The following is a 13,245-nucleotide window of genomic DNA, read 5'->3' as shown; positions in this document are numbered from 1 at the left end:
CGGCCCAGCCACATCCAGCGGAAATTTCTGACCATCCCCGTCTGCCTGCAGCGCTGCCCCGGTTTACGAGGGTCTCCGCTGCGCCTCGTCCCTTCTAGCACGAAACCGCTGTTCTCGGGGGCGGCACCCATACACGCAGGGTCGGGGGTGGTTTATTTTTTTCTATTTGGGTTAATATCAATGCTCATTTCCATAATTTTAAGTATTTCTTGCCCCAGGGCGGCAGCCTCCACAGAGCCAGAGCCCACGTCTCGCACGGCCGCGGGTCAAACGCCCGCACCTGAAACGCCGTCGGGTTGGGCTAAGGGGGTTTCCCTATCGCGCAGGTGGCGCGCGGGTAAACGCAGTACTCGGATAGTGCAGAACGGCGTCGGCGCAGCAGAATCAGGCCCATTAAAGAATGACCCCAGCTGCCGCTAGCCCCGCTTGCGGCAGCATTCAGGAGTTACCAAACCGAGATCAAGACGCCTTCCCCCAGAGGAGACGGGTAAGGACAGGATCCAGTTGGATTTAAAAGCGTCTCACATCAGGCAGCGTCCTCAAATTCCAGGCGAGAGCCATCGGTTGCTTTAATCCGGTGAGACCGAGCCCCGCAGCGCTCGAGACTGCAACGTGCAAGGCAAACACCAAAATTCTCGGGTGCAACGTTAGCAGAAGGGACCGGAGCGATGGTTCCACAGCGATGGTTCCACCTTTAGGCCATGGTTTTAATGACAGCTCGACCTTTGCTGGCCACAGCTGAGCTTTGCTTAACTCGGCAAGTTTCTCCTAATCACCTGGGCACAACTGCTGGTTTTCAAGAGAGTCATTAAAGAAGAGCGCTCCTTAAAAGAGAGAGGCTGGTCTCTGCAACAGAGTCAGTTTGATTCAATCAGATCGTGTTGCAAACACCCCATAAATGGCCCTAGAGAATCCCACACAAGTAGGATAAATGAGGTAGAACAGTTTCTTACGAGAATAATTTTTGCCCAGTCCCATTTTCTCTAGGAAAAGCCCTAGACACAGCGGTTGGGTCACGCACGCTCCTTTGGGTCACGCATGCTCCTGCGCCTGCAATACCCAACAAGGGAACCGTGCCCACCCTTTGCTGTCCACGCCGGTGTCCGCACCCGTTTCCCCAAAAGAGCCCAGGGCGCCGGCGAGAAGCGAGCTGGAGGAGATCCGAGAGACGCCGGAGTTGTCTTGCTAGCAGGCACGGAAAACCGCGGGAGAAGACGCTCCCGAAAGAAGCGATTCCTGCTTTGCCTTTACCTAACGCTGAAGGACGGCTTTGGCTCTTGGCTCCCTCGCCACCTCCTGGTGGCCAACAGCGCCGGCTCCGGGCGCTGCAGCAGCCACCCCAGCAACGCTGCTGGCTCCTGCTGCCGCCCCGGCTGCTCATCCGTCTGCGGCCAGCGAGACCGAAACCCCAACCATCGAGCACCTTGCTGCCTCTGGGACCAAGCTGCAGCCAGAGAACTTCACCCTGCTCAGACAAACGCTTTGCAGCACGGGTAGAGCCTGTTTATGGGGGTGGCAAGAGACGGAGAGTATTAAGCCGGCTGGAATCACAGAATCACAGAATCGCAAGGGTTGGAAGGGACCTTGGGAGATCATCTAGTCCAACCCCCCTGCTAAAGCAGGCTCACCTAGAGCATTCTACACAGGACTTCATCCAGGCGGGCCTTGAATATCTCCAGAGAAGGAGACTCCACAACCTCCCTGGGCAGCCTGTTCCAGTGCTCTGTCACCCTCAAAGTAAAGAAGTTTTTCCTCATATTCAACTGAAACCTCTTATGTTTCAGTTTGCACCCATTGCCCCTAGTCCTGTCGCAGGACACCACTGCAAACAGACTGCTTCCATCCTCGTGACTTCCGCCCTTAAGATATTTGTACATGTTGATAAGGTCCCCTCTCAGTCTTCTCTTCTTCAGGCTGAACAAGCCCAACTCTCTCAGCCTTTCCTCGTAGGGGAGATGCTCCAGTCCCTTTATCATCCTAGTTGCCCTCCTCTGGACTCTTTCTAGGAGTTCCTCATCTTTCTTGACCTGGGGAGCCCAGAACTGGACACAGTACTCCAGGTGAGGTCTCACCAGGGCAGAGTAGAGGGGGAGGAGAACCTCCCTCGACCTGCTGGCCACACTCCTCTTAATACAGCCCAGGATACCATTGGCCTTCTTGGCAACAAGGGCACATTGCTGGCTCATGGTCAGCTTGTCGTCCACCAGATTCCCGAGGGAACTCCGGGATGTTGTAGGCCCCTCCCACCCCTCTGCTTGGCTGCACAGGACTTCCCTTCATCTTTTCTTGGAAGGTGGGAAAGCAGGGAGTTTAGGAAACTCCTCTGCGCATTTGACCTCCGTGGAGACGGCGAGATCACAGCATGCTGGGGATGTCGCTGCGTGGCTGGAAGGTGCTCTGGTACTAACGCAGCGACGGCTGGGGAAGAACCTCTGCAGAGCAGGGCTCCGGCGCCCCGCTGCCCTCCTCCATGCTGGGTCAGCTGCTGTACTTTGGGAGGATTAAGGGAAGCCGAGGCAGTTTTGGGGATGATGTTCACTTCAGAGATAATGGCAGCCCCGTGTGCACACACGGCGTTAAAAAAACCCCAGCAGTACGTGCAGAGCTGACAGTGAAGTATTCCCCCCCCCCCGAAAGCCCCTTCCCACAGTTCACAGCCTTGCCTTCATGCCGGGGGAGGCCGCGCTCCTCTTCCCCTCGGCCTTTAGACCCCCCTGCTGATCCCTTCTCCCAGCACAGCAGGGCTCGGACAGGACTTCACAGCCTGCCCTGGCAGGCTGCTCTCCGCCTGGGCCACGCAGGTGGGGTGTCCTCTCCCCCCAGCACAGCCGGCTCCCCTGGAGGGCTCGCAGCCACTGCAGACACCCACGCATCTGCATCTGAAATTCCTGAGGAGTCCCACAGGAGGCCAAATTTCTGTGTCTACTCCACTTCCCTCCTCTTAATCATGCACTCCACCTAAAGGGTTTTTTTCCAAATGAGTAATCTTCAGGCTGCTGCAATCAGGATGAGATCTCTCTCCCTTTACAGCAGCATTAGCATATGACTATTTAAAACCTGCCAGGGTTAGCTCCACAGCGCTTCCCGAAGATCGGCGTTGAGGTAAACAGGCACACTCGGTCTCCTCCTTCACAAGCTCTCTGTAGCTGAAGAACAAGTGAAGGAATGATTCACCTGAATCTTCCTGGAGCTGCTGAAAAGTTACTGCTTTACAAATACTGTAGGAAGAGAACACAGTCGAGTTATTTTGACATTAGCAGAAAGTTTTAATGATAGTATTTCTAGAATAAAGGTTCCTCTTCCTCAGGAAAATGCATCTCCTGGCCTTGTCAGAGCAAAGCCCTTCAGTGGGAGTGCTTCAGTATTTCTGTCTGCTGTGACTGTCTCTGATTAATGAAGAGTTTGAAGCTGATGATTTTTAAAAGGTGGATGAAGGCTGTGCTCCCGTGGGAGACGTTAAGCGATACCTGCAAGCCAATACCTTCTTCCGAAGCCTGCTGCCGCCTTTCAGGCTGCTCCTCACGCTGGACACCCCATCTGGCTGTCACCTGAAGCCCAGTCGAGATCAGTTCTGCACTCGGTAACTACAGATGCCTTGTTTTCCCATTGAAACGACGCTCAATTGCCACAGTGCTGTGTTTTTGCTATGACCCGAAGAGACGCAAAATGCGTAAGTCACTCCCAGGCAGTCAACACCGCTTCAAAAATAACAGCGTAACGCGCTCCCTCCGAGCCATCACATGTTCCAGGGCAGGGGATGCCTAAAGTCTTCTCAAGGGACTTTTGTTCCACACTGTTTCAATACCCCAGCCAGAGACCAGCTGACAAGACATGAAATAGGGGTGCAGATACTCTCAAGTGTTTCGGTATCTTCACCAGGAAAAAGGCTGGGAGCTAATCTCTAGAATATGTTGGATGAAAAACTCATTAGAGAAGACGCAATTCACAGGTACGTAGAAGGGTTTCAAAATTTAATAAGTCAACACAACAAACAAGTCAAGAATCTTTAAAATGTGAGAGTTAAGAAACAAAGTTTAGGTCACATATTTAGAAAAAGACATTTTTTGTATAACAAAGAGATAAACCCCAAAACATTTGCTCTGGTAAAAAAACCAAACCAGCAATGCTGGTCCCTGCTTGATGTGAGAATGCTGTAACAGAACTTTTTAAAAAGAAGCACCTGGAGTTACATGACCAGTTTTGAACTGCTCACACTGTAATTTCTTCTCATAGCAGCCTACCAAGTTGCTCTACAGTAAACAAACCAGGAAGAGTCCAGTCCAGTGATAAAAGTCAACGCAGTTGTCTTCTGTAGGCAGAGTTCAGAGCCTCAAGTGTCAGCAAAGCAATTTGATACACGCTCACCTTCCTTCTCCTAGCAAGAAGAGACCACTTACGCCACGAAACAAAGAAAACTGTCACAATACTCCCAACAAAGTCATAGTAACAGGAAGAAGAAAGCAAAATACATTCTAAGGAAGATTCATTCAAGCTAAACATCGCTTTTTATTCCAACCAAAGAGAGATTCTAGTGGTGGAGGAACAGAGCCAGGCCCACGGGATAAGGCCGGCAGTGCCCCCTCACTGCAAGACTGACGTTTGCTGCCGGCAGCAAAGGCCCTATGCCAGCACGCTGTGGGTAACAAGCAGAAAACAATTTCAGGCTCTTCCGCCACTGGACAAAACTTCAGGCAGAGCTTTTGCACCCGGTAACCGTCACCCGTTACTCTGCAGGTACCTATCCAGGAACTGGGAATAGCAGTCTAGAGAACAGAAGTAGCAGATGATGGGTGCCTCCGTACCTCCCATGTTATCCACGAGGACCACGGTGTGAGCTACGTGATGGAGATTCATGGTCACCGTGATCTGAATGAAGCTGCTCAGACAGGCACTTCCGCACTGGCATGTTTTAGCCACTTCCAGATCTTCACAAAGGTGAGAAGGAAGGAGATGACAACCATAAGGGATTCTGTTGAACAAGAGGAGTTAAGTGTGAATTCACTACAAAATTAACCGACGTCGCTCAAACACTGTGACAGGCCATATGCACCAGCTGGGAGAAACGCCTTCCCGAGATCATAGACAAGGCAAATCTAAAATTGTACCAGTTGCAATATCGGACTGGTTAGGAATTAAACGCCTCTTTCCAAGACAATCACTAAAAACATGCAACCATGCTACTGACCCCTAAGGACCATGGGTCTGAGCTCCAGAAGACATTGCAACAAGAACCAGGGAGTTCACACAAATCGCGACAGCCTGTATCACAGCGACAGAGAATTAGAGAATTAAAAAGAAGATTAAGAATAACAAGAGAACGGGGCACGTATGTGCTCTTCCCTCACGGTAGCCAGGAAGATCACTGTATTTCATCCTGGCCTGGTAAGGCACCCACAGTTTACTCCTTGCTCTATAACACAAAGTAGCAGTAGTAGCGTAAAAACACTGTACCCAGAGGAAACAGGAGACACAATGAGCCTTCTTACAGTAATACATTGCAGACAATAAATTAAGGTTCTCTTGACATACCGCTCTTTTCATCTGTCATGTCAGTAATGACGGTCAGCGACAGGAACGCAAATTGCTTCTTTTTAAGTTTGCAGCAGAGTGGCATTGTGTTTGGGGTACAAAATAAATCATTTCCCTGAAACATGTTGTGAGTTAACTTCGAAGTGTGGGTATCACCAGTGCCCAGCTGTCACTCGAGACTCACAGAATAGGTCTCATGACTCACATCCCGACTACACCTACATATTCCCAATTCTTTCTATGTACCATGATTCACATAGCTGGGGCTCCTGTGGGTTTTTTTTTTTTTTCACCACCTCAATTTTGGGACACCCTTTTTTCCGGTCAGGGCAAACGTCATCACAGCTCTGGTACTTGCCTAGCGTGCCACTGTGGAGATTGATTTCCAAACATTTGCTTTCGTGTCTTCCTTCTGTTTTCTTCCTTTCTCAAGGTTTGTACAGCCCATCATCACTCCTGTGTCTCGTTTTCTGTTAATTCTCACCTTCAGTGAATGTCAGACAGAATGTCTGTTGCCCGCTTGTTGGACTTTTTTCTTTTCCATTTAAGACAATCAGGACCACTCTGACCAATGCTGTCTCCTAACAGACACAGACCCCTGGGCATGGGAGCCATTTCCATTGTGCCTCGTCTCGCTGAGACTCCTGGAGCAGAAAGCCTTTTTGTTCTGTGTGATGCTGGCTTTTTAAAAGCCTGCTGCATGGGGACCAAGGGCTGGGTTAATGACCGGGCATCCTCAGGTACCCTGGTAACGTAACCAAACACCAACATCTGACCAGTGTTGAGGGATTATAATCTCTAGAAAAAAAACATGCCTTAATAATATTTATATCAAAACTACAGCAATTTATATAAAGTTGGGAAAGCAGAGACGTAGAGTTTAACTACTCTAATAAAATCAGCAAGGTCAGAAGAGGGTAAGATCTCTTCTGGAGCAGAGGAGGCTGAGGGGAGCCCTCATCGCTCCCTACAACTGCCTGAGAGGAGGGGGGAGCCGGGGGGGTCGGGCTCTGCTCCCAGGGAAGGGGCGATGGGACGAGGGGCACCGGCCTCAAGTTGTGCCAGGGCAGGGTGAGGTTGGGCATGGGGAACAATTCCTTCCCCTTGGGGCTGTCAGGCACTGGAAGGGGCTGCCCAGGGAAGGGGTCGAGTCCCCAGCCCTGGGGGGATTTAACAGCCGGGTAGAGGCGGTGCTGAGGGCCAGGGTTTGGGGGTGGCCTTGGCAGTGCCATGTTAATGGTTGGGCTCAATGATCTTAAAAGTCTTTTCCAACCTGAATGATTCTGTGATTCTATAAGATTTGAACCAGAACATTTGGTTGCTCAGCTCATTTCCAGGGTGTGCCCTGCATGCCTGTGGACACCTTTAGCACAGACTTCTGAGCAATTAACCCAGGTTTATGGGGCGCTCCCCACCCCTAAGGCAGGAACAGGCATAGAACATAGATTAGGAACACTTCAAATCTGTCTCTCACCCCCCTTCTGCACCCAAGACTCTCTTTTCCATCTTCGTGCTCCCTTTTCCACCCAGAACAGGGTGGGAGTAGCAGCAGCTGGCACCGGAAGGATTGCAGGCAGCGGCATGTGGGCAGAGCTATGTAAGCAGTGTTGGTGGAAGGGGAGAAAACTGATAACAAACAGCAGCCTGGCAAGGATGGTGTTTACTTGGTGAAATAACAATTTTAAAATTACCTCAGAACTGGCCTTCTCTGCTTAAGACAGAACACCCTCACTCCAACACCAAAGGAAATTAACAGCTCAAGGAAAACCTAAGGCAGGGAGAAGCCTGCAGTAGGTAATGCCAACACAGCGTGACACTGGCCCCCTGAGAAGCCACCTCATGGCACCTTTCTAACGCTACTCAGCCTCTGCAAGGTCCCGTCTCAAGCAGCGGCAGACCCATCCACGTCTGGAACTAGGAGCTGTACAGCGGCAGATAACCCTTTGCCAACATGGGAAGGGACAGCGACAGGCTAATGGCTATGACAGCTTTAGTGTACTTTAATGTGAGCACAGGAGGAAGGGCAACCATGTTTGAAAGCAATTTCCAAGCTAGATCCCAACACAGAATATGATTGGTGCCACAAAATCCACCGTAATGCAAGCTCCTCAATAACAAATGCCAGAAGGGGTTCAGGGTTGCAGAACCGATTCTTTTTTTCCCATGGCTGGGCAAGAATATTGTTACGGTGCCCCCATTTTGTGGATAAAAACATTTCAACCTTTAGCTTTCTCTAAATGCTTCCAAGTCACCAATTTACTGTGTTGTCCCGTACAAAAAAGGGATGATTTTAAAAGCAGAATTCAAAGCAACTTTAGCCTTACGATTTTTAACAGGTGAAGAGCCATAGCCACTGACAGGGGGAAAAAAAAAAAAAAAAAGTCAGGAAAGTTTAGACTCAATCGGTTTGAAACAGAGTAGGTGCAATGTGTACCCATCGTGCTACTCTTACCTGTAATTTACAGTTGCTCTTGCAGCACACTCTAATAAAGTCAATGGTATTTTCAGTTGTATGTTGGGAACAAGCGGATTAGGCTGTTCAAAAGGATTTCCAAAGAGATCCAAGTTCTCAAGACAGAGTTTCCTAAAATCACTGGGCAGGAACGGAAGTTTGTTTCGTGCTGCTGACAGAAAGCGTAGGTGATCTAACTGGCCAATCTTGAATGGCAACCTAATCAACTCATTGTCATCGAGCTTTAAATTAACGAGTTCTCGCAGCTGGCAAAACTGAATTGGAAGTGCTTTAATTTTGTTTTGGCTGAGGTCCAAGAACTGCAGAGATTTCTGAAGGGTGGAGCTGCACAGAGCCCCACTGAACGACTCCAGGTGATTGTCGTGCAAATTAAGCTCCTGAAGACAGATCAGGTCACCAATAGTAGCTGGCAGCTGCTTAATATGGTTATGGCTTAGGTCTAGTTTTCGGAGTTTCTTCAAGCAAAGCACACGCGTGTCGATCCGAGCAAGTTTGCAGTAGGAGGCTTGGAGATGTTCGAGGGAGTAAGGAAAGTTTTTGGTGAGAGGATAGTCCCTTCTTGAAGTTATGATCATTTTTGTCTTCGGTTTTTCAACTTCTGAGGTCTTTGCAGGTACCAAAGCTGAGAGCGGGAGAGCTCCTATGTCGGTCCCGTGGTGAGCCAGTCTCACAGCTGAAAGGAAATTCTTTAAATTGCTGGCATTTGCCTACAGGAAAACACAAACGTGGAATTAAAAGTTCATTATTCTTGTACTCATTTGTACTAACGCTGCCTGAATTATTTTGTACATGTATCAGGAGATACCAACTCAGCAGGGCGATGAAATGAGAAAAGGGAAACAACACCGGCTTATCAGGTTGACGTGCTGTTTACAGTATTTAAGAACAAATGGCATGCAATTTGCACGAGAAGTTACGACCTCTCTGAATAATCTAGATCAAACAAACGGCGTTGCATTACTCAGAAAAGGAACAAAGCACTGAATTCACAGCTGAAAATAAAGTGCAGAAAAAAAAAAAGCCTGATGCACCCTGATCTTCCCAACCTGCAACATGATAAAGGGACAGTTCATACAAACACACACGGGGAATTCAGAGATGTAAAACTTGAGGCAATCATATCCGAAAGCTGCAAGGAAGAAAAAGGGTGGAAGCTGAGGTTAAATTTAACATAAAGGAAGGTGGAAAGCTTCAAGGCAGGTTAAGGAAGTGCTTCTGGTCACACACAGCTCTGGTTGCGCCAGCGTCAAACAAGAGGATAATTACTTGCAGTCCTCCTGCAAACAAGTGACAAGTTTTGCATTAGGTGGGATACAACGCAATGGCAGTAAGGACAGAGAGTCAAATTAACGCAGCATCAGATGACCCGTATTTTAAATACAGGTCAAGAAAGCTGCGATACGTTTGTTATACTGGTTTGATTAAGTTTTACGAATAATGGGGTGACCAAATGTTTCTCTTCTAAATTTCCCAGCAAGTCTCTACTCAAGCTGATGTGCAGCTGACAGACACCAAGCTATAAAGCGAATTATAGAATAAAAAGCACGATGCATCCATACAAGCACAAGTCATCTCTCATTGCAGGAAGGAACAAACTTGGAGTTTTGATATGGCCCTGAGTCGAGAGGTTTGCGCTCTGTTCCCAGCTGTAACTTGCCCAACCCTAGCACCTGGATGCCCATTTCTGCACCTGAATGACAATTTTGCTCTTACATGTATTTGTTTATACCAAATTCCAGAGTGTTCAGAACTAGCTTACATAACATGCTATAAGCAGCTAGCACAACAGAGCAATGACCTTGGGAGACTTCTGGAAGCTAACGTGATATAAATGAAGACAATAGAGGTCAAACATATTTGATTGCATCAAACCTAAAATGACTGTTCTCCTTAAATCCCAGGCACATCTATTCTCTTAATTCCAGAGGCTAAAAGCCAAAATCCTTTGTATCCAAGACCACCAACATCCATTATCTCAGCCAATCTAACTAAAACAGGTAGCCATGGGACTCCCCCTAACTACAGGCAGATCTGTCACGTTTCCAAGGGTAATAGAAGCTAACGAAATTTGGAAGTAAGCAGAAGTCCTCCAGATCTGTAAAGACCAACCAAAATACTTAACTATATATTAGAATTGAGTTACAGGCAGTATTTCTTTGATCTCAAAGCATGAGATGCAACAGATACCTGTTTCTTGTAGCCAAAAGCTCTAGGTTGTTACGAATAAGTTTATGTGCTATTCGTGTGACTTCAGTATGAGTACTTTGTGTTCTGGATCCTTGAGACAAATTTCCTCCACAAGACCTTTGTGAAGGCAATGTAGTGTCTGTACACCTTGTTGTTGAGAAACCTTGAGTGTGTTGAGAAAAACACTAAGACACATCTAAGAAAAAAAAGCAAAGAATCCGTTGAAAGAGCTCAGGACATGATTTTCTGCCCCAAGTCTGAAGTCTCAACCACAGAAAGGATGTTAGGAAAAGAGGTTAATCTGCGTTGATGCCTTCCAAGTCCCTTGTTTCAGAACGAAATGAATGATGACAAGGCAATCGGAGGTTACATGGATTTCAGACCTTGCGTGCAATGCAGCAGGCACAGGCTTGCTGAAGGAAAAAAACCAACCCAAACCACAGTGACTTTATTATTTTTGCTCCAGGGTTGAATGCTCCAGACCGACGTTTCTCAACTCGATGTGGCTGAATGCAGCAAATCCCACTGCCTGGCAGAGTACAAAGAGTGGGGTTTTGCATGGTAGTTGCACGCAGTCGGTGTAGTCATACCTGGAAATCTCTTTTCTACAAAGCTTTTGTCCATCTGGAGCACCCCTCCTATGAGGACAGGCTGAGAGAGTTGAGCTTGTTCAGCCTGGAAAAAAGAAGGCTGCGGGGAGACCTGATTGTGGCCTTTCAATACCCAAAGGGGGCCCATAGGAAAGAGGGGGAAAATCTTTTTAGTAGGCCCAGCTGGGACAGGACAAGGGGTAATGGTTTTAAACTAAACCAGGGTAGGTTTAGACTGGATCTAAGGAAGAAATTCTTTACAATGAGGGTGGTGAAACACTGGAACAGGTTGCCCAGAGAGGGGGTGGAGGCCCCATCCCTGGGAACATTCCAGGCCAGGTTGGCCGGGGCTGTGAGCAACCTGATCTGGTTAGCGGTGTCCCTGCTCCTGCAGGGGGGTTGGGCTCGGTGACCTCTAGGGGTCCCTTCCAACCCAAGGCATTCTATGATTCTATGATCTTTGAGAGTTAAGAAGCTTTTCTGTAATGAAATTATGGAAGACTAGCAGAAACACTGCAGAAAAGTTAGCAGTGATCGTAAATTGGGTTTCTGTATTTGGAGCATTTCAGAGGAATATGTAGTTTCACTGGCTTTGGAGGAATTTAGTGGATTTGTTCCTGGAGCTTGACAGTATGAGGGTGAGCCTTACGCTAAAAATGGGGAGCGAGGATCTAGGCTCCTTGAGCAACTCTGGTCATTACTCTAACTCCTGTTTCATTAGACTGAGACTTTCTTTTCAGTCTAACAATGTCATGGATGATCTTATACAGAAAACAACAGATGTAGTTCTTAACTAAATTACTACCCACACTAAAAGAGTGTCTGTCGCACAGTGTCCTCACAGGCTGGTGAGGGTCTAAATTACTTCTTGTAGCACTAAGACACAAACCTGTCCTGTCTAATTTTATACTGCTAGTAGATCCTCTTACAACAGGCTGGCTTTTCTACCTTTGTCCCAAGACAAACTTTTTGTCTTCTCACACTTTGGCAGAAATACTTAGAGTAAAGGATGTAGATATTTTGGATCTAATGCAAGACACGTCAAGTTTTCTTTTTCGCAAGATACGGAGCACATTTGCTTCTGACAAGAAAGAAATTGATCTGATCTGGTCACATGCTACTTCTTTTATATTTAACACTGCAATGCAAACTGCTCTCTTCATCAAATTAAAGCTGCTTTCCTCACCACCACAGCCTTTGCTCTTGCAGAGACAAGGTATTTCCAGTTCACCATAGCGCTCTGCCACATTCTGTGAAACCTTGGGCTACCACAACTATATTCAGGTATTGGCCTTATTCCCAATACAGTGCTTTTTCTTTCTTGCTGTGTCGTATTTGTTTTCTTTTCAGTAAGTCACCATCCCGAGTACAGATTCATTCACCTTGTTTCTCAAGCAGACCTCACAGCCCGCCCCGAGCTCCGCTCCGCTCTGCCAAGGCTGTTGTCAGTGCTCATTGCAGCTGCAGTTTAAAAACACCCTGTGCATTTCTCCTCCGCCAGGCCCTTTCAGAAAGCATTCTGCTTGTGAAGGAATAAGCTTCACCACTCATGCTTACAACTGCTCAGCCTGACATCACTGAAATGATTAAAGGACCTTCTTCAGGCCAGAGAGCCACAGTTGCAACAGAAAGACAAAATTATTTTCCAAACAATCAATATTACTTGCTTTTATTTACACATCCTAACTCTAAAGTTAAGCTTAAGGTTAAACTTAAGCAAAAGCTACCCTGCTTTCCTCTTCTACAAAGCTACAAAAGACTACTGCAACAGGCACAGAAAAAAACCTTACCAACATAAAAATTGAACATTAGTATGTGATTTTTTTTTTGTGAGTTTAGTGTTATTAAAAACACTTTACAGATTCCAACTATCCTCTGAACTGTAAATAAATACACCGTTGAGTTCTACTATCAGCTAGGCACTAAGGTGAGATGGTGCCTGTACTGCTGATCCATACTGTGTGTCTCCAGCTTTGAAAACCACAGAGGGCACGCTGCTTGTCCACTAAGACAAAAGTATTCTCTGTTTTTTTCATTAAAAAGACGGTAAGCAATAACTGTTTCACAGAATTTACAGCCAAAGAGCAAGATACTGTATCAGAGAGATGAAAAAAGTTGTTTCTCTCCAAACAAACAGCAAAGAACAACATGAAAAATGGACTTTTCCCCTCCTGCTGTTTCTCCAGAGGGAGCAGGAGAAGGGAGACTCAGAACACAGCCCAGAAAAGAAGCTGGGCTCAGCCTTCCCGGCACAAAAAGTGAGTTCCCTTCTATTTCCCTTCTTGCTGTAGCCTGCTGATACAAAGCCGGGCTCCTTCAGGCTGCCTCGCTTACATCTCCTGTGCCAAAGCTCAGTCGCAGCGTCGCATTTGTCGGAGGGACCCCAAGGAGACAGCCCGGGGCCCGCCCGGCTCCCCAGCGAGCCACCCTCCACACGCCGCTCGGTTTCGAGCCCGGGCACGGCAC

General features: G+C 47.7%; 1 protein-coding gene across 1 annotated transcript; it reads right to left on the bottom strand.

Annotated features, from left to right (window-relative positions):
- Positions 1–4,107: 4,107 nt before the first annotated feature.
- LRR1 (leucine rich repeat protein 1) lies at positions 4,108–8,744 on the bottom strand. Its single transcript, XM_035888422.1, has 2 exons — positions 7,982–8,744; positions 4,108–4,969 (listed from the first exon to the last, which is right to left on the bottom strand). The coding sequence occupies exons 1-2, from the start codon at positions 8,575–8,577 to the stop codon at positions 4,717–4,719; spliced, it is 849 nt and encodes a 282-aa protein (XP_035744315.1). The 5' UTR covers positions 8,578–8,744; the 3' UTR covers positions 4,108–4,716.
- Positions 8,745–13,245: the final 4,501 nt, after the last annotated feature.

The sequence above is a fragment of the Egretta garzetta genome, unplaced genomic scaffold (genome assembly GCF_000687185.1).
Source record: "Egretta garzetta isolate BGI_Z169 unplaced genomic scaffold, ASM68718v1 scaffold21, whole genome shotgun sequence".
NCBI lineage: Eukaryota > Metazoa > Chordata > Aves > Pelecaniformes > Ardeidae > Egretta > Egretta garzetta.
This window is presented reverse-complemented; position numbering and strand designations above follow the sequence as displayed.